Here is a 21,978-nt window from a genome sequence, read left to right as displayed (position 1 = left end):
AGCGCGAGGAAGCCCATTGCATTGCGCGTGGACAAAGCGCTCAGCCTTATGTAGACCACCAGCGCAAAAAGAACTGTACGTGCGGCCATTCTGCCGTTTTTCAAACCACCAAATGAAAATATTAACTGTGACCAACGAGACGGGCCGGCAGTGGAACAAAGACACAGCTGTAGAGCGGCTTTGCCCTTTGATCGGACTCATCAGTCCAGTACAGGCATCACTTACTCATTGCTGCCATATGACTCTGGGAGCCTCGCATACGGAGCAGAGGGCGTTTACCGTCACACTATGGCAGGGGTCAGCAGCCTGCGGCTCAGGAGACGCATGCGACTCGTTTGCTGCCCCCTTGCGGGGAGCTGTTTAAAAAAAATGACCAAAAGTCTAGATTTGAAGCTTTCGTGACTGCAATAATTCATACTCTTAGGTTTTTTCGGTAAAGTCACGTAGGGAAATAAATTTATAATAAAAATTGAATAATAATAAAATAATAGAAAAAATTTTAAATTAAATAATAAATCACGACGTTTCGGGGGCAACACAAGCTTCCGTCTTCAGGTGGAACCGTCACAGCACAATTGCTGTATCAAGTAAAGAGAAGTCCCAAGAGACCCGACCTTATATATACTGGTTAAGGGGGGGAGGAGCCAGGGTGGGCCGCGGGAGGGGAGTTGTTGTGAGATGGTTAGGACAGAAAAGATGCAATTGATGAAATATGGCAGAGAAATGTGGAATGTCTTGGTGACAACAAAATGTACGACAGTCCAACTGTATTGTTAAAGAACAACTAAGGGGGGGGGGGGGACGAAATAGACGAGATTTATTCCATCACCTGTTTTGTTTATTTAAGTCAGACCTGCTGTATACCTGCCGCCATGTTTGTGTACAAGTCGCTCTCTCTCTCTGCGTGTGATGCGGCTCTCGAACTAATTTGGTCAAAGACAAAAACAAAACAAAATGTCTCTTCGTCTTCTTCATCTTCTTCCTTCGAAAGGTTGCCGACCCCTGCACTATGGCAACAGTAATTAAAATATGTAAATTGACCAAATATATTTGTTGATAAACCCAATCAATTGGCACATTTGCCCATGACGTGCAACTTGGTCTGATTGGCTAAGTCGGGTGGTGAGGGTTAAAGTGAATGATTTGCATTATACCTATCGCACGGTATAACCCGAAAAGAAACGAAGTATGAATCATAATGGTCGTGAAAGCCTACGTAGGTAAAGTGAGAGGAGTTATTGGTGTGGTGGTCTTGAGTAAATTGAAAGTTTTCACTGTGTTCAGCATGCGGAGTGTCGCTATACAAAGACAAAGATCCCCCGTATAGGCTTAACCGACTCTTGGTGCAAGTGCTGTTAGGGTACACCTATGAAGGCTGGAACGGTCAACGAGGGGACGGGTGGCCGGCACCACGCCCGACTGCCTTTGTCTCCCCACAGCAACGATGCTTACACACCGCACCAGGTACTCATTTGAGGCTGAATCGACCTAGGGGAACCCCAAGACCGATTCAGACAATCGTGTTGGTCGTGAGCGGGAATCGAACTCAGGTGGCCGGGGTTCGTAGCTCAGCGCGCTCACCGTTGTCCTATCGTTCCCCGCTACGCACCAATCAGCATACACAGTCCTCGCACACACACGCACACTCAGAAATTGAGTTACTCGCTTAGTGACTCATCCACTCACACTCGAGCAAACGCGAGCGAAGTTGTTCACTCGCTCACGCACGCATTCGTTAAATTGTGAGTGAATTATTAATCACGCACTCGCCATATTCGGTCATTCATTCACTCCCTTGCTCGTGAATTAAATCGCTCACTTGCCCGCTCGTGGAAGGCTTATTCAAATATGGAATTCACTCGCTCAGTGGACGAATTCAACGTCGTACTCGCTCAATAATCGCTCGCGCACTCTCCCATTCACTTATTTATCTATCCCTCCAAAACAACAACTTACCAACTCATCCACTCACCCAGAAATTCATCCATCCACCCATCCCAGAAACAAACTGGTCCACTCAGAAGCTCACTCATTGATCTACTCTCCCATAAACACACTCACTCAGCCACCCACCGAGAAACTCGCTCACTCACTCAACCAACCCGCAATCTCACTCGCCCATATCTCCACCAAGCCAGCAACTCATTCACCTGCTCATTTATTCCCTTACTCGTTCGATTCATTCATTAATCCTTTCAGCCTCTCACCTCCAAGCCGCTCCTCACCCCACCCCACCCCTCATCAAGGTCAACCAACCCGACGCACCCACGCCCCATCACATCCACCCACCAAGCTGCAGATATAATCAACCGCATCTTGCGTCCACCTTTCACTCCTCCACTGGTTGAAGCAGGTGCGTTCCCGTGTTCGACCGGTCTCGCACTTCTTACAACGACACGTTATGGAACAAAGTTAATGAATAGAACGGTATTATTGTTTGATTTAATCTGTTCTTTATTTCCCCCAGAGCGACGCTTGTGATTATATTAAGTGTTTGTACGGCTGATGTAGACGCAGAGCGACAACTACAATTTGACATTCAGGTGATCAAGCCCACATAACCGCGTCAGGGTTAGTAGCGGAGTGGTATCGCTTCAATATCTCCATCGTATTTGTGGATCGGGACATCGCGTCTTTATGTGTTCTTAAGTAAGATACGCACGGGCGAATCGCCAGCGCAGATGCAAGTGCGAGCTCTGTGTGGTTTAAAAAAATGAAGTGTTCAGTCAGCTTAACATGTAGGCTTTCGCGACCAATATCATCCATAATACTGTGTTTTTTATGGGGTTAAATCGCGTAAAGATAAAAGTGTCGTTAAACCCGCCACCACCCGACACAGCCAATTAGTAAGGTTTGTCATGTAAACAGAACATGCCAATTCATTACTAGTACAGCAACACCAGTGTGTTGGAGAGCAAAACCACAACATTTACAATCTGAGTACGACGTTTCGCAAATAACTACAACTAGCATCATCAGACGACAGCTAGAAACAGGATTTTTCCACAAATCTGTCTGTCGCCTGATGATGCTAGTTGTAATTTCTGGCGAAACGTCGTACTCAGATTGTAAATGCTGTGGATTTACTCTCCAACACACCGGTGTGCTGAACTAGTAACGAATTGGCACGTTCTGTTTACATGACAAACCTTACTAATTGGCTGTGTCGGGTGGTGGCGGGTTTAACGACACATATATTTACGCGATCTAACCCCCAAACAACCTGTATTATGGAGGAGAACTTTACAAGCCCGAATGTGACAAACGAGTTGGTGCTGCTGCTGCGTTGGCAGTGGTACACAAGCAGAGTTAGCAACAACAGCACCAACACACTCAACACGTCTGTCAGTAACGCTGTAATGTGGCCTTATACGGAAAATGATTTTTAAGCGACGTTTCGGGCAATGTTCCTTCTTTATAGCACGTAAACGATGCACGTACTCTGAAGGTCCATTGCCCGAGACGTTGCCTATTATAGATTGTTTTACCTTTTAATGTAACCTAATTGGGTGATCACCGGATCTCACAATAATATTTCTTTCTGAACTTTATTCGCTTTTTGTTTACACGTTTACATGTTAACTTGTTCAGAAATGGTTTTCTGCAAACGTTGTGAAGTACTATTTAAAACCAAACATACCAAGGAGGCACTGCTCATTTCTTACCGGAGGTCGACTGCCATTGAACCATCCGAGGTCGATAAAATAGCTACCGTTTTGTGGGAACTCAACAGTGGCCGTCGCATAAATTGACTTTCCATTGGAATGTGGAATTGTCATCCAAGGACGATGAACGCAACTCCAACCATTCACCTGTTAATTTATCTTCGGGGGGGGGGCACCTTTGTGCGTGTGTTTGTTTTTAATAAGTACGCAGTGTCAAATAACCTCACACACCAACATGGATCACCAGTGCTTGCTTCACGAATTCATTCAAAAACGAGTGTATCTGTATCGTGCAGGGAGGCACAGCGAGACGTTGGAGACACAGAGAAGCGGGCACAATGAAGAGGACAATTGCGGTGATGGTGATGATGTCGATGATGGTGATGGGAAGCAGCGAGACTACTTTACGTGGCCCGGACTCCCCGTGTGCTCTGAATCCTGACGCCGACCTCCCGTTCACCGTCGAATTATCTCCGGACAAATTCCACGTCTCGTGGGCGTTCGACAGCGACCAGATCGTCTTGGAGGCTCGGGTTCGCACCCGGGGCTGGGTCGGCCTGGGGCTGAGCTCCACGGGGAAGATGGCCGGCTCTGACGTGGTGATCGGGTGGGTGGACAGCGCGGCCGCTACCCACCTCGTGGTGAGTGGCAGGCGGCAGGCAGCGCGGTCCCTCACTCGGATACCACGCAGCGAGCTGGACGTTTGGGGGGCGCAGTGGTGCAGTGGTTATCAGATTAGCGCTAAGATATCGGTGTTTTTCACTCATTTCCAGAAGAGGAGGAGGGGGGCCACTTTCGCCGATGAGACATCGTCAGTGTGAGGGCCGCCGCACGTTTGACACCATTGGGGGTTTGACAGCAGCACGATGATGATGATGATGATGAAGGCGGTGGTGTTTTCACTCTTTGTGTGTATTGTGTCGGTGGACGCACTCAAGGCCACCCGGGGCCGCCAGTGGCCCCTGGTGCAATGAAGAACACTGCGCTCTATGAACCAGACTGACGAATTGAGATTGATTCCGGGCCACGGCTAATATTGGTGTCGAGTGATATCTGAACCGGTACTGGGCTTCACCTGCAACTGACCAGCTTGGTGAAGTGTTGTCAAACAACCCCCAGACGGACGTGGCAATCCAATTTCCCTGTATAAGAATAGGTTTTACCCTTTATGGCAATAAAACAGGTTTTAAAATATAATAATAGGGATTTTCCCCTTTGTTCTGCAACAAAACTGAAACCTTTTTACAAGGATTCATGTCTGCATTAACCACAATACTTGCAGTCAAAATGCAAACAAAAAACACACTATGATAATATATGCATTGTCCTTGAAACTGATTGGTACACACCAGAGACAGCTTTCTTTTGAGCCTCGTCTCAATTGGTGCTCGACCAGATGACGCCAACAGGCGTACAAAGACAATTCACTATCAAAGTAATGAAGGCTCGGGGTAAGCATCTACATCATAAGACCTCCTGTCTCTGGTGTGGACCAATCAGTTTCAAGGACAATGTATAAATTATCAGAGTGTGTTTTTTGTTTTCATTTTGACTGTAAGTATTGTGGTTAATGCAGACATGAATCCTTGTAAAAAGGTTTCAGTTTTGTTGCCATAAAAAAATTAACCCGTAAAAACAAAGTTTTTCACTATAAATCCTTTATATGCGTGGCGGCTAGAGTCCTCTCGTCCTCTGGCTTGAGATGGCTGCCACCTATGGGTCAGATGATTGCCTGCCACCATTAAGCAATTGGTAATTAAATATAATTTATTTTTTTCTAAAAAGTGTAAAATTTTGGAAAAATTTTTTACGAAAATAAATTGGCACGCACAACGAGTCTGTGTGCAAAATGTCAGCTCGATTGGATCACGGGAAGTGGGTTAAAAAACGACCGAAAGATTTGCACGGTCGTAAGCGCGCAAGCAAGTGAACTTAATATAAAGGATTTAAAAAGGTGAAAACCCTATTATTATATTTTGGTACTGGCAAAGGAGGTCTATTGATGAGGTGTTAAAATGTCCAAACACCATGTTTGCCTTTTGGCGTTCTCTGGTCTAACACTAGTTGAGACTATGTCCTACAGAAGGCTGTCTCTGGTGTAAACCAATCAGTTTCAAAGACAATGCCTGCATTACCAGCGCATGTTTTTGTTTGCATGTTCACCACAGGTACTGTGTGGTTAATGCAGACATGATTCCTCGCAAAAGGTTTCTGTATGGTGTTTGAACAAATGTTTTAGTTATATTTTGATACTGGCAAGAAATGACTCAATTTCCCAATACAATAATACGGGTAAACCCTATGGGTTGACAGGAATGTGTGAGCGTATGAGCATCACTCAACCGAAACTGATTGTGCTTTATGTTGCATCTTATGGAGCAGTGTCGGATAGGATCGAGACGCTCTGGCACAGATCTTGACCGCAGTTCCTAATCTTAGCATAATGCGTGGATTGTACAGAAGTCGCGACTGTTCCGGACAGAATTATTATTTGGTTCGGAGGAGAAAAGCTACGATTCTTCGACGCCTGATTAGCCAAAGTTGTAATTCAATGACAGATCAAACGCAATGAGCTCCCTGCACTCTAAGCCTTGCGTGCTCCGAGTAACCTCAATGGGCGCTCACTAACAACGATGGCTAACAAAGGAAGTGGGGTCATTGTCTTACCATTGAATGCGCTGCTGCTCTCCGTATCTCTAACGCTGGTCCCCTCTTGAACCCGTGGGTCCTGGGCTGCGGCTGTGCGGTCAGGACGGACACATCGAGGGGGAGCGGAGCCTGGTGCGGGACGCGAGCCAGGACTACAAACTCGTGCGGCTCAGCGAGAACGGCACCCACACGGTCATGCGCGTGGTGCGCGCGCTGCGCACGTGCGACCCCAACGACAGGGACATCACCGTGCGTGTTGCACACGCACACACACGCACGTGTACACACACACGCATGTGTACACACACACACGTGGACACACAAAAACACGTGTACAAACACACTTGTTCACACGTGTACACACGTGTACACACGCGCATGTGTGCACACGCACACGTATACACATATACACACGCATACACAGAGACACGTGTACATACACACGTGTACACTTGTGTACACATAGACACACACGTGTACACATAGACACACGTGTACACATAGCCACAAAGACAAATATCCCCCGTATAGCCTTAACAAACTTTTGAGGTAAGTTCTGTTAGCGAGCACCTATGAAGGCAGACACTGCACACGAGGGAGTGAGTGGTGGCCAGTACCACGCCCGTCCGCCTTTGTCTCCCTAGTGGCGATGTTTACACACCGTACCAGGTACTCATTTGAGGCTGAGTCGACGGACACACACACCTGTACACATGTACACACGAAATTAATACCAACGTTTTTGTATGTATGTTGAACTTCTTTCACGAGGTACGCAGCCAACCGTGCGAATCGGAGGTGCATTAGTGGCACTGGCAGCGAGGACTTCTTTGACCTTTTGACCTCTAACAGAAAGCCATATGCGGCAGGAGGACACGATGCGCCTGATCTGGGCCTGTAAGGATGACGATCCGAAGAGCGAGGCGGAGATTTCCTACCACGGCCCGATGAATCGGGGCACGAAGAGCCTTCAGCTGTTGAGTTCCAGGCCACGCTCCCAGCCAGAGCTGCCCCAAGACCGGTCCACGTTCGACATCGTGCAGGACAAGGTACACCCGCCACACAATGCTGATAATGAATTATTACATTGTGTCATTTATGAATATACTACGGCATGATGATGGCCTTCCCACGCAATGTCAGTCAATGTGTTGGTGGGGGGGGGGGGTAGCGGTTCGTGCTACGCTGTGCTACGAACCCGGCAGCCCAAGTTCGATTCCTGCTCACGGCTAATACCAGTGACGATTATCTCAACCCGGTTCTGGGCCCCCCTTAGGTCGACTAAGTCTCAAATGAGTACCTGGTGCGGTGTGTAAACATCACCACTGTGGAGACAAAGGCGGCCGGGCGTGGTGCTGGCAACCACCCACCCCTCGTGTGCAGTGTTTGCCTTCATAGGTGCTCGCTAACAGAACTTACCCCAAAAGCCTGTTCAGGCCGTATTTAAAGGTACTGTTCAGCATCGAAAGATGTGCGCCATCATGTGACGATTAAAATTGATTACGATGATGATCATAATTACAAAGTGATGCTCCTCTTCTGTTGAAAGTTCCCGATCCCTCCCGCTTCTACGTTCTACGCGTGCAAGATCTTCTCCCTCCCGAACCTGAACAAGAAGCATCACCTCGTCGAGGTGAGACAGGAGCAGAGCAGGTGTCCCGCTTGCTCGTCCTGAAGGTGGCGGTGACATTTCCCAGCACCCGGCTCGTGGCTTGCAAGGAAACAGAGAGCACTGTCCCACACACCGTAGAAAAACTGAGCCATTGTTGAGGTTTTTTTTAGTGACAGTGATTGAATAAGGAAGAAGGGCCACTGTCTGAAACGTAGACGACCATGTTTTTATTCTAGCGCTACGGTCTTCTTGATGAATATTTGTTTTTATTACTGTTTTGTGTGTTTATGCACCACAGCCAAAGTTGCAGCATCACCAGATGACTTGTATCATCGTGATAATGAATTCATAATTGCCAGCCCTTAATCCTCTGCTAAATTAACTTTAATGCCCCAGTGTTACATGCAGCCTGTGTTTGATCGGAGCAATACTAACAGAAATATTGTTCCGTGTAACATTATTTCAGGAAAATTTAAACTGCAACGGATCTAGTGAATGTAACATTACATACGTGATGGCTATTGTGATTTGACTACAGTATATTCGTTTCAGAATATACAGTACTAGAAACCCACACGTCCTTTGGAGGGCAACACAGCAAAACCCATTGTTGTACTGCTCTTCACTTATTCAATGCTCCCACGCCTATGCTCCCCACCTCCATCAGGAAACCAGCACTCCATCAACCCCGTGTGGTTAAGCGCAGTGGTGACGCGGGGATGCCCTCGTCAACATATACGTTATAATCCCGAGATGACAATGTTGATGACGGTGGCGACAATGATCTTATTCTTCTCACGAATCGCTGATGCAGGCGCAGAGCGCAATCAAGCCCAGATAACCGAGTCAGGAGCAGCGGAGTGGCATCGCCATGATGTCTCCTTCGTTATTTTGTGGATTAGGGGAAATCGCGTCGTTATGGTGTTGTTGTTGTACTGTCTGTTCTGGACGACGACAGCGGCGATGACGACGATGACGACGATGACCGTGTGTGTACGTGTAGGTTGAGCCGATCATCGACCCAGGCAGCGAGGCGTTGGTCCACCACATGATCGTGTACGTGTGCCCGGACACCGTGAACGCGTCCCACGTGGGGGTCACGCAGCAGTGTTACGTCGCCCAAGAAGCCGACTCCTTCTTCACCTGCACCTCCGCGCTCGCCGCGTGGGCCATTGGCGGCGGGGTACGTGGTAACCCTCTGTGTGGGGGGGGGAGCGGTGGCGCAATGGTTAGCGTGATGCGCTACGAACCCGGCAACCCGAGCTCACGGCCAACACCAGTGCCGATTATCTGAACAGATCCTGGGGTTCCCCTAGGTCGACTCTAGCCACCCACCCACCCCGTCGTGTGACGTGCTGGCCTTCGTGCACACTAACAGCACTTGCTCCAACAATCTGTTAAGGCTATACGGGCGATATTTGTCTTTGTGTGTCTTTGTATATACCAAACATGTGTCAATGTGCTAGAGTTGCCACTTTGTCCACACAGACTAAACTTACATCTCAGCCGTTGTCGGTCTATCAAAGCTGTGCAGTAATATCCGTAAATGGACCTCTACACAACACCGCCCAACAGGTGGCAGCCAGTAGCGTGACTCGCGTGGGGGGTAGGGGTGCTTTGCCCCCCCCCCCTCCCGCCCGGGTGGTCAAAGCTACGAATTGTGGGGTTACATTGACAACCACCATGAGATGTTTAAAATGTTCGACTGTGAGCATAATGAGAGGAGCCGCGATGTAGAGATGTGGTGCCACGGCTTTGAAGCAACTCTGCAAGCGCCGCGATCCCCCCTGGCCCCCACACTGAGCACACACACGCAGCGCACACACGTAGCGCACACACGTAGAGTCTTGGCAGGGGATTGACTATTTCTAGATTTGAAGTTTCGTGACTGCAAGGATGCATACTCTTAGGTTTTGTCGGTAAAGTCACGTAGGTAAATTTTTTTAATTTAAATTCATAAAAGTAAAATAGAAATCACGACGTTTCGGAGGCAAAACAAGCTTCCGTCTTCAGGTGGAACCGTCACAGCACGATTGCTGATACAGCTGATACAGCAATCGTGCTGTGACCGTTCCACCTAAAGATGGAAGCTTGTGTTGCCTCCGAAACGTCGTGATTTTTTTTATTTTACTTTTATAAAAAAAAAATTTTACCTACGTGACTTTACCGGAAAAAAAACCTCAGAGTAGGGGATTGACTGGCACAACGGGTTTTAATCCGAAGGGTATCTAGGAGGAAAGTCCCACGGTTTCCCAGTGCCAGGAGATTGGCCGACCCTCGCAGCACAGGTTACATTGTGGTGCCCCTGATTTGGCTTCATATTGTATGGGCGCAAAAAGGTTCACCGGGCCAGCCGCAATGAGTCATGCATGACATCTGGAGAGGCTCGGGTGGAATATTAAGCGAGAAGGGCAGACCATGAGATGAGGGGATCTCAATGCCACGACCTCCCCAGACCCACATCGCAAATACACAATCGCAGGGTGTGTATTCGTCAGCTGGGCGTCATTCCGGATTACCAAGGGTGAGTAATAAATTAATGAGTACGGACAGACAGACAGACAATGGGTCGCAGAAGCACATGCCGCAGCGCTCATAGTGAGGGGAAAAAATAAACCCGTAAAAACAAAGTTTTTCAATATAAATCCTTTATATGCGTAGCATCGGGGCAGCTAGAGTCCTCTCGTCCTCTGGCTTGAGATGGCTGCCACCTATGGGTCAGATGATTGTCTGCCACCATTAAGCAATTGGTAATTAAATATTAAAAAAAATTCCCTAAACAGTGTAAAATTTGGGAAAAATTGTTTCACGAAAATTAATTGTCACGCACAACGAGTCTGTGTGCAAAATGTCAGCTCGATTGGATCACGGGAAGTGGGTTAAAAAACGACCGAAAGATTTGCACGGTCGTAAGCAAGCAAGCAAGCACGCAAGCAAGCAAGCAAGCGAACTTAATATAAAGGATTTTAAAAACAGGCGGTAATCATAGGTAGGCGCACGATTGGCCATGCGGTACAACGCGACCCCGTGCTTTTGAAGTCAGGAGGATAAAAGTGGAGCCTGGGGCCATTCAAAGGGGATCTTGTTTCAACCTCTCGGCCACCAAGACCCACTGCTGTCCTGCCTTCTCGAACCGCTCGCAGCATCCGCGTGACGCCAGCGAGTGCCGCCACGAGGCAGTGGTAGGCACAGTTTTTTTCCTCCTCCTCTCTCCGACTCTCACAGCATCCGTGGGATGCCGTGAGTACAGCTACGAGGTACGTGGTCGGGCGTTTGAGTATCTAGCAATTTTGGCAGCAGTAGGCTAGGCTTTTCTCGCTAAATATTCCCCCCGGGTAGTGCGGGGTTTGCGCCGAGAATTGAAAGTTAGTACAGAGCATAGGCGTGGTGTCTGTAATTTCTGTGTGGAGCAATTGCGTGGGGGAACGCTCGGCGAGATTGAACGCGGAGCCACAGCGTGTGCGTGCGTTCAAAGATAATCGGCCGCAGGTCCCGAGCGCGCTCGTACCACCCCTGCGTCAGCGATAGCTGTAGTGTGCACGGGTGTGTGGTTCAACTCGTGTGGCTACGAGCCAGCAGCACGAGTATGTCCCTCAGATAGGGCGCTATCGCGGGGGCCCTGATCACTCGGTCGGCAGGTACCCGCGGGAGCCAACCGACGAGGTGGAGGAGGGAGCAGAACGGGCGGACGTCGCGCCCCACCTGCCTAGCGAGGGCGGTGGAGTGGACGTCGGGCCCCGTGCCAGACAAATACAATATTGGGGCCTCCAACTGACCAATTGCCGCACCCTCTGAGCTAATAATGTTGTTAGTTATGCAACTCGTGACATCCGTAGTGGGTGTATGTGTGTGTATGCGTGCCTGCCTGCCTAGGATCCATCCTGGGTTTAACCATGCTGGATTGTTGTGAGGAGCTCACAAATCCTTAAAAGATCTGGACAAGATCTGGACAAAGTCCGATCAATGAGCTCCTCCGGCAGGCAAGGCTGCGTTGGCTGGGTCATGTAGCCCTCATTCCCAGCCACCGCATGCTTAACAGCTTTTGTTCGGCCGGAGTGAGGGGGCTAAATGGGCGTGGCATGGGCTAGAGAAGAGATGGAGTGATGTGGTACAAGAAGATGTGGAGCTGAATGGACTTGCCGATGACTGGTACCAGCGGTGTGAAGATCGGCTTCTTTGGAGGAGGCTCGTGAAGGACGCTACTGGGCAGTTGGAGGCAGTTTCCATCCAGCAATAACAGAGGGCAGAGGATCGACGCTCAAAACAATGAGCGGAGCGCCGGGTGGCTAAAACACGTCAGGTTGGCACAGTAGGGGGCACAGGTGGTGCATCGGCCAGTCGTCTTGGTAAGTCGACCAATGACACCTGAGTTTGTCCCGTCACCTCCTGTCAGCGGGCGTTCAACACTTAACGTGGCCTTAACGTGTACATAGCCTGGCACAAGCGCCGTGGTGATGTCACCGCCACTCAGTGGCGAATGGCGGTTGTTGTTGTTGTGTGTACGTGGACCACAGACATTCGAATACCCCCCAGCGGCTGGCTATTCACTCGGGATGCCTGAAGATCCCCGCTTCGTTCTCCTGGAGATACATTACAACAACCCCAGCGGGTTGACAGGTACGGAGACTCGCCACTCTCCCACAACTGGGTTGGGCCTCCTCTAGGTCAGCTCAACCTAAAGCGCATGTTCTAGTGCAGTGGCTCTCAAAGTGTGGGTTCCCAGTACCACCGGTGGTGGTGGTCCGTGATGCTCCTCCAGGTGGTCCGCAGTGGCTGTGATGCAAACGCAGCTTAATCCGGACAATTTATGTTACCTTTTGTTTCGGAAATGTATTTATATTTTACTTATTAAAAAAATGAAGTTATGTAAACTACCATGATTAAACTACCCTAACACAAACATCTAAATGCCCCCCCAAAGAAAAAAAGAATGCATAGCTGTATTTAAAAGAAGACATAATTTTCTTGGAATAAGAATCTATTTAGAGAGGTGAATGTGTTTTGTCATCAGGCGTGGGGGGGGGGGGGGGGGGCTGGGTGGTCCGCGGGCCAAACTAAATTTGAGAAACACTGCCCAAGTGCATGCGGTAAGGTTGCCTCTGCCTACCTCATTACCACCTGTGGCCTTGCCATTTTTGGGGTTCACACTCTTTCACTCCTGATATTGTCAGCGCATCGTTGCCGATTCAAGAGACTCACAGTGCACCGCGCTGGGATGAATAGGCGACTGATCCAAGGGACAATTACAACGAAATTTTCCCCATATAGCATTTAACGTGTTCCCGTTGGAGAATGTGCTGTTCGCGAGCACAAATATGATGACAGGTACAGTGCACGGGGAGGATCGGTGGTGTGACCAGCTCAAGCATTCGGCTGCATTCCAACACTGGTTTTCATTGAAGGCGGAGCCGACCTCGGAGAGGCCGAGGAGTGTTTCAGAGAATTATCTTCGCTGATGTTAGATGTGGACTGGAATTGAACACGGACCACCAAGCCAGTAAACACAGTGCGGAGGAAAAAACTGCGTATTACACGCAAGCACACGCACACAAAGATCCCCCTTCCCCCATATAACCTTCCTCAACATACTTTTTGAGCATGAGCTGTTAGCGAGCAGCACTTATGAAGGCCGACACGGCACACGAAGGGGTGGGTGGCCAACAACCACGCCCGGCCGCCTTTGTCTCCCTCGTGGCAAAACACGCCACACCTAGGGGAGACCCAGGACCGGTTCAGATAATGGTCACTGGTGATGGCCATAAGCGGTAATTAATCTAACTCGGGTCGCCGGGTTCGCAGCGTAGCGTGCTAACCGCTACACTACTACCGCTCGCGTGGCAACCGCAGGCAATGAAGACAGCTCCGGCCTCCGTTTCCACTACACGACCCAGCTGCGTCGCTTCGACGCGGGACTCCTGATGGCCGGGATCTTCGTGTCTCCGTTCCACTTCATTCCCCCCAACTCTGATTCCTTCGCCACGTACGGCATCTGTGACACCAACTCCTTTTCCACTCTCAACCGCAGCGGGGAAACGCAGGTGGTAGGCAAATGACGCATGAACCAAGTGTTCTGTTCGGCCCCCTGCTCCACCGCGACCTTTCCTCTTCCCTCTCCACCTTCCCTGTTCCATCCGCTCCAGAAACCGAAGAGCTGTCAAACCCCTCGGTTAGCCTCGGCAAAATGTGAGCTCGATTCTTCTCCGCTGCAGTCCCCTTCAACCTCCCCCCCCCCACCCACATCTATATAATTCCATCCCCTTGGCCATGCGCACCACTGAGATCTTTCCTCTGTTTAAATCTCGCTTAATGGTTTGGACGCTTTTTCTCCGGTGCTGCACCACAATCTATAATTTCACCCCCCCCCCCCACTTCCCCCTCTGGCTATTCGCACTGCTGCCACATTTTCCGTCCAATCAAGGGTTAGCTTTTCACAACCCATGGGTACGATGCAAGTTTCCTCCCTGTCGTACAGGACGGCGAGATGCAGGTGTTCGCCTCGTTGCTGCACTCACACCTGGCCGGTATCTCGCTGCAGGCACGCCACTTCAGGTGTGTTGTTGTGTGCAAGATACAGGTTTTTATTTGGGGTGGGATCGCGTAAATATAAATGCGTCGTTAAACCCGCCACCACCCGGCACAGCCAATTAGTGAGGTCTGTCACGTAAACAAAACGCGCCAATTCGTTACTGGTACAGCACACCGGTGTGTTGGAGAGTAAATCCACAACATTTACAATCTGAGTACGACGTTTCGCCAGTAATTACAACTAGCATTATCAGGCAACAGACAGATTTGTGGACAAATCCTGTTTCTAGCTGTCGTCTGATGATGCTAGTTGTAATTATTTGCGAAACGTCGTACTCACATTGTTACAACCAGCGGGCAGTTGTCAGAAATCAAAAAATGTCCTCCAGGGTCGGGCCTTAAAGTAGGTGGTGTGACCCATAAATCAATCGTGAATCATAACATTGTTTGTGAAAGCATGCAGGTTAAACATCACTCTCCTGGTAAATAACCCACGTAATTGTTTCTGCATTAAAGTTGTTGAATTTCAATCAACCGATGGCCATTTATTCGCACCCCCAACGAAACCGCGGCGAGCGTCGCGAAAAAACGACGGACGCTGCACTAACTCGGCCTCGTTCCATTTCGTGCAGAAACGGCACTCAGATCGGGGACATCGGTCGGGAGCCGAACTACGACTTCAACTTCCAGGAGACGCGGCACCTCAAGAAGATCGTGACCGTGCTGCCCGTGAGATCCCTGCCTCCCATCTGCATTACCTGGTTGTGTGGATGTGTGTAGGAGGTGCCGGGGAGTGGTGGCGCAGCGGTTAACGCATCGAGAGGCTGCACAATTATGAGAACATTGTATAACCGCTTGCTGCTGCCCTGCACTTGCTCGCTCTTGGAGAGAGAGGATGACTTGGAGGTGCCACGGTGGCGAGATGTTAACTATCTCGCATGGACTACAGCAGGTCGTAGGTTCAATCCTAACCCTGACGCCTTTATATTTGGAGTTTGCGTGTCTCTCTCTCTTCCCGTGGTCACGTGCATTTTTCTCCGGGTCCTCCGGTTTTCCCCTCCACATTCAGAAACATGCGTTTAGGGTATTTTGCTGCTATAAAATTCCACATGCTAAGCCACTTTGTTGAGCTATCATTGTGGACAGTGTGCTTCTGAAAAAGAGCTATATAGCTCAGTGGGCCTTACCTGGTAAAATATATATTTTTTAAAATTTCGTTAATCGTAAATTGCAAATCGGGAACACACAGTGGAAAGTGGAGTTGGTGTAACTTCCAGTTATAAGTTCCCCGACCTTCCGCAAGTGAACCATTACCACTCCACGTGACTTAAAATTACACCATGCCCAACAAAGTGGCACAGAGTGACAAATGTCAGCTGTTGTTGTTGCTCTTGTTGTTTTTTGTTGTGGTGGTGGTGTGTCTATGTGTTGCGCACAGGGTGACAAGATTGTCATGGAGTGCGTGTATAGAACGACGAATCGCAACAAGACCACTCTGGTATACAACATGAGCTGGCCAGTCGGTGACTGACACGCTATACAAGTACCCAGTCGGTGACTGACACGCTATACAAGTACAGACAGTCCCCGGGTTGCGGAAGACCCGACTTTCGGAAACCCGACCTTACGGGAATGCTCCCATTAATCATGTAACACAAATTGAATACGCGTAAATGTTTGCGTTAGTTACGTAAGCGTGGGTATTGCAGCGCGGTGAGGTTGTGGATGAATAACGTGGAGTGAGGAGGCGTAAGGCGGCCGAGTGAGGAGGTGTGGAGTGAGGAGGCGTCAGGTGGGCAGCTGCCTTAAGCCTCGCTCGAGCTTCACTAGGATTAAGGTAAATGGAATTTAACTTTGATTTTGGGGGGGAAATTGTTCAGTTTCCGACATATGGAAATTTCGGGTTACGGATCGTTCTCGGGAACCTAACCCTTCCGTAACCCGGGGACTGCCTGTACACAGCAAGACTACAAACGAGGGAGCAATTTGGTCCGTGCAGCTCGTTCGGTTGCGAGTCCCAGATCGATTCTAGAATCTCATCGAGGTGTTTCTTGAAGAGTCTCAGTGGATCAGCTTCCACGATTAGCACGGCTGGCCACTTACGGTGCAAAATAAGTTCAACGTACATACACACATGACACACATTTTGGGCTGGAGAGGTGGTACAGAGTGGTTAGCACCCTTTGCTATGAACCCGGCCATGGCCAACGGCGGTGGCAAGCAATATTCTGAACTGATTTCGAGCGTCCCACTTTCAGCTGCCCGCGCTGACCGACGTGGTGCAGTGGATACAGTCAAACGACCCCCAATAACTGGCGCGGCATGGGGGATGACTTCACCCAGCAGTGGGTTCACAAAGAGCCCCGTGGGTTACTCCACTCGTGGGGGTTCAATTCTAACCACTTTGCAACCCCCCCCCCCCCCACTCAGGGTGGTATGGCCACCGAGGACGAAATGTGTCTCACCTTCCTGCACTACTACCCCAAGGTGAACGTGTCCTCGTGCCTCAGCATGTCCGACGTGCCGAGCATGGCCGCCCTGCTCGGATACACCACCACCGGGTGAGTATCTCGGTGCCGGGAGTGGATTTTGCGTGCGTGTGTGTATGTGCATGTGAGTAATGCGTTTTTTTTTCTTGTTTCTTGGGGAGCGATGGTGGCAAACAATGTGAACTATGATCCCCAGTTGCATCATTTGCAAGTATTTTTGTTGTTGCAGATATCAGTGATGAACTGTCCACGCTTTTATGAACGTCACGGAATATTTTTACGTATTATACGGCTAATACACCAGCCGCATTAATCAGGGCGGCTTTCCGAAATCGAACCGCGAAACCGTTGCGTGTGCTTGTGTGTGCGTGTGGGGAGCGGTAGTGGTTAGCGCGAGAGTTCGATTCCCGCTAACCGCCAACATCGGTGACGAATATCTGCACTAGTCCTGGGCCTCCCCTAGGTCGACTCAGCCTCAAATGAGTACCTGCTGCTGTGTGTAAACATCGCCACTGGGGAGACAAAGGCGGCTGGGCGTGGTGCTGGCCACCCACATCCTCATGAACCTAGCCGGCCTTCATAGGTGCTCGCTAACTATTCCAACTACTCCACCACCTCTTCCCCACTTTTCACCCTACCCCTGGCTGCTGACCTGGTCTGCCCGGACCTCTGGTCTGGGCTAGGCTGTAGTGGTGGCCGCTACTCCCAATGACCTACCACCCATTACTCACTTTCCCCCAACCTCCGGCTGCCCACCACCTCTTCAACCCTCTCCGCACGCCTTTCCTCGGGGGGGGGGGGGGGGGCTACCCACGCGGCCGTTACTTGCGTACCTTTTTTTCCCGCTGGCTCATCGGCGACGGGTGTTCTGTGAATGAGAAGTCACCTGCTGACAACAGTACGCCCCTACCGGCGGCGTCACCGGCTGCCGAAACCAGCTTGGCCACTCAAACTTTTGGCTCGCTTGACCCCGGGCTTCTTCTGTCACTAATTTCGTCGCCTACTTCTGAAATATGGCAAGGAATTACTTCTCGTGATTTTCTGCTGGGCCTGAAATACTAAACTAAATTTATTTCACGAGTTAAGGCTCACTGAGCTATGTAGCTCTTTTTTCAAAGCAACCTGGCCGCAAATTATAGCTCAACGAAGCAGCTTATTGCGTGAAAATTTACTCTAAACGAATGTTGACTCTAAATGTGGAGGGAAAAAAAGAGGACTCGGAGAAAAATCCACGCAACCACGGGGAGAACATGCAAACTCCAAATATACAGCAGGCGTCACACGGTCGGGATTAAAACCACGACCTTTGGTATACCAGGCGAGGGAGTTAACATGCTTTATTGTTTATTCATTTTTGAGTTTGCTTTGCAGTAGAATTTTGATTTGCCTGGTAAGTGCCTGTTTGTGGGATTTGATCCTTATATATAATCAATGTACAGAGGTATTGGATGCTATTTGCATGAGTGACGCTATATAAAATGAAGGTAAGAGTATTATTTATAGCACTTTCCCCAACAGGCTGTTAAGGCCATGCGTGGGGGGTGGATCTTTCTCTTGTGTATTGCATTCCACTGACTCACGGGGGGACCGAATGGCCGATTTAATCAGTGCCCCTATGCGTTGCACAGAATGTACCCCTACGTTATCACCTCCCCGCCAAAGGACGCGGGGAGTTACCTGTTCATGGTGTTTAACGAAATCAACTGGACTGCAGAGAGGACCAGGGACGCGGAGAGAACGGCACTCACGTCCCAACAACTCGTCATACAACAGCAAATGGTGAGGACTCAGCAATTCTTATATAATCAGGGCCGTCCATGGAGTAGGAGGGAGGGGGGAGGTGCGAGGAATGTGGAATTTGCCCCAAGGCTGCAATAGAGATGAATGTGTGGGGGCTGACGTCTTCCCCACTGCCCTCGCTGGGCAGGTGGGGCGTGATGTCCACTCCCTCCACTCCCTCCTCCACAACGTCGATCGGCTCCCACCGGGCCCCCACCGACCGGGTGATCGGCCCCCCCGCGCTGGCGCAAATACCCACTACCTGGGGGAATATTTTGCGAGAAGAGCTTAGCGTAACTCTGCCTACGAACCCACTCAATCCAACGTCCTACCACGTACCTCGAAGCTATACTCATGGCGTCGCCCGGACACTGTGAAAGTCAGAGGGAGGACGCGAGAAAACTTTACCTATCACTGCCTCGAAGCAGCACTCGCTGGCATCACACGGATGCTGCGAGCGGCTTGAGGAGGCAGGATGGCAGGGGGTGGGTCTTGACGGCCCAGAGGTTGAAAATAAGAGACCAAAATCATCCTGGGCCACTCTTTTTATCCCTTAAACTTCAAAGGCCCAGGGTGACGTCGCACCGTGCATCCAATTATGCGCTTACCTGTGGTTACCGTCCCCCCCTGTTACCGCGTCCTTCCTCTGATCCGCGGTGGCGGTCGCCGGCCACCCATTGTCCCTCATTGCCCATTGTCTGGAAGGGCACCCGGCTTACGCTTTTCTTGCTTAATATTCCGCCCTCCGTCCTCCCCCCAATGTTGTGAGTAACTCATTGCGGTTGGCCCATAGAACCTTTTCTTTCTGCCCCCGTACAAGTTTAAACCAATTTTAGGGGCATCGCAATGTAACCTGTCTTGCGAGGGTCGGCCAATCTCCTGGCACCGGGAAACTTCCCTTCCAGGGGTCCTTCGGATTAAAACCCGATGTGCCAGGCAATCCCCCGCCAGGACACTACATGGGTGCAAGTGCTGCGTGTGTGCGTGTGTGCCTGTGTGCGTGTGCTCAGGGTGGGGGGTAGTGGACAATCGCGGTGCTTGCGGATTTGCTCCGCGATCATGGCACCACAAATCCCATTTACATTCACATTCTGTCTTGGATAAGATTGCGTTTCCCCATCAGAAGAGATGAGGTTTTATTTATCAAGTAATTCAATACGTGGAAGGGGTTCTGCGACGGATAGGGGTTGTGTGGTGGATGAGATGAGTGTTCTGCATCGAGTGAAAGAGTTAACAATTTTAGGAGACAGTGGTTTTGTGTTGGATGAGATAGACAGATTGAGTCAAAAATTCGGCACCGAATGAAATGGAAATTTTAACTTGTATGACATACGAGTTCTCAATCGGAGTCGGATGGTTCCCTGTCAGCTGAGGCAATGTATGTTTATTGAACTTCTTTTGCACCATATGTGGCCAACCGTGCTCATTGGAGATGCGGGGAGAAAGACAACAAACTAACACAACAAGCAGTTGTGAAGAAATTAGTTTTCAGTCTAGATTTAAAGGTGCATAGCTCCAGTAGCGTCCTAATATCGGAAGGAAGAGCGTTCCAGACGGCCGCAGAAGCGCATCCGAAAGCACCACGCGATGGGGTGACCACCATCTTTGTTCGATGGGTAAAGCAAACAAAGAAAAGTGTTCTTCATCACGAGGCAGCGGGGCTTTACATCGGGTGAATCTGTGACGGGCTCTGATTGGATGGGACAAGGGCTCGCCTATCGTGTGAAGAGGTGACACACGATGTGCGTTACGTGGCGTTCCCCGCGTGTGATATCCTCCTCCCCTGAATCTGCGTGCGTGTGTTTCACCACACAGTCTTCCGTCAACTTCATCTACAACGGAATCATCCCAGGAATTCCCGCTGATCCCACGCTTCCTCCCTGCGTCCACAATAAGTGCGGGAGAAACGGCAGCCTGCCCGCCGCCACCGCCGCCTCGCCGACTGCCCCTCTGCTCGCCACTCTTATGCTGCTCCTACTGGCTAGAGCGATCTGTGACTAAGCAAATGGGAAAAGGGTGCCCAAAAATGCTGTAAGCTGACAAGTGCCTGGTATCGCATATATTTAAGAACACACACACATATGTGCCTTGTATTGTACAATTGCTCTTAAGCCTCATCCATACCACCAACTAAACATTGCTGTGTGGCCGTGTTGTCACTTCGAAGCACCGAGGCCTGTATTGTGTCCAACACGTAGAATAGTCCAACTTCCATGTGCTGTGCTGTTGACGGTAAACTATACAATATACGTAGACTGTTACTAAAAAATGGGCCGTGTGGGGTCAGTGTTGATGTTAGCACCAGTTGTTTTAACAGACAAACCGTGGACCGGTTTTAACTTCTCCGAAACTCATCAGTAGGCTGTAGCTCGTTAAATAAATGCTGCTTACTGGATTGCCTGAGCTGTAAGAGCGTTTTCCTTTCGTTTAAAGTGAGGTTGGAGGAGGGGGGGGTATAGCAGCCCGTGCGCTGCAAGCAAAACGTTTTCCATGTCCATGGAATCTTCAGCGCATCGGTCTCAACTACGAGATATCACCGCCCAATGAGCGTCCAGCAATGAATATACCAATGATCACTTCAATTTTCAACGCGCCGTTCACGATTCGCCCACTCTCCGCGGCAAGAGAGAACGACTTCCGAGACGTCTAGGAGGAATCAGAAGCAAATGGGAAAGGCAGCCAGGTGGTGAGCCAGTGCCAACCCCCCCACCCCCCCCCAGCTCTGCAGTTCTCCATATGCTAAGATGTTTTCAACCTATTTAATGAGCGCTTGCATAAAACATACAGATGGAACTGGCTGAGTCCACATTTTCGCTGCACGGCCTTTCCCGGATAGCCAGGGTATGGCTCCTTCTCGACATGGGCACCACGGTGGAGAGATTGAACTCGCGAGGTATACAGGAGGTCGTGGTTCAATCCCGACCCTGACGCCTGTATATTTGGAGTTCGCGTGTCTCTCCCCGTGGTCGCGTGGATTTGTCTCCGAGTCCTCCGGGTTTTCGCTCCACATTTAGAGTCAACGTGCATTTCGAGTATGTTGCTGCTATAAATGTCCACATGATAAGCAACTTGGATGAGCTATCATTTGTGGCCAAGTCGATTTTTTTAAAGAGCTATATTGCTCAGTGGGCATTACCTGGTAAAATAAAAAAAACTGTTAAACAAATAAAATATGGAGTTTTACAACTTTGTGTGAAAATCATAAGTTTTAAACACGCGAGAGTGAAATATGAGAGATGGGCATAACGTGACTCAACCG

The 21,978-nt window shown here is 49.8% G+C and overlaps 1 protein-coding gene across 2 annotated transcripts; it reads left to right on the top strand.

The window, feature by feature from the left end:
* Positions 1-2,232: 2,232 nt before the first annotated feature.
* LOC133352870 (DBH-like monooxygenase protein 1) lies at positions 2,233-21,114 on the top strand. 2 transcript variants are annotated; one of them, XM_061568849.1, is made up of 14 exons: positions 2,233-2,353; positions 3,962-4,306; positions 6,417-6,563; positions 7,184-7,363; positions 7,864-7,947; positions 8,930-9,109; positions 12,441-12,543; positions 13,774-13,967; positions 14,399-14,475; positions 15,084-15,180; positions 15,890-15,949; positions 16,882-17,012; positions 18,569-18,719; positions 20,535-21,114. In XM_061568849.1, exons 2-14 carry the CDS (start codon positions 4,004-4,006, stop codon positions 20,718-20,720), a joined length of 1,893 nt encoding a protein of 630 aa, XP_061424833.1. In that variant the 5' UTR covers positions 2,233-2,353; positions 3,962-4,003; the 3' UTR covers positions 20,721-21,114. The 2 variants fall into 2 exon arrangements, with proteins under 2 accessions (XP_061424833.1, XP_061424834.1); XM_061568850.1 differs by lacking the exon at positions 2,233-2,353 and having other exon boundaries at positions 13,774-13,964.
* The last annotated feature ends 864 nt before the right edge of the window (positions 21,115-21,978 follow it).

The sequence above is a fragment of the Lethenteron reissneri genome, chromosome 42, assembly GCF_015708825.2.
Source record: "Lethenteron reissneri isolate LAM-NWPU_2019-01 chromosome 42, ASM1570882v1, whole genome shotgun sequence".
Classification (NCBI taxonomy): Eukaryota; Metazoa; Chordata; class Hyperoartia; order Petromyzontiformes; family Petromyzontidae; genus Lethenteron; species Lethenteron reissneri.
Note: the sequence above shows the minus strand (reverse complement) of the source record. Positions and strands in the feature narration are given on the sequence as shown.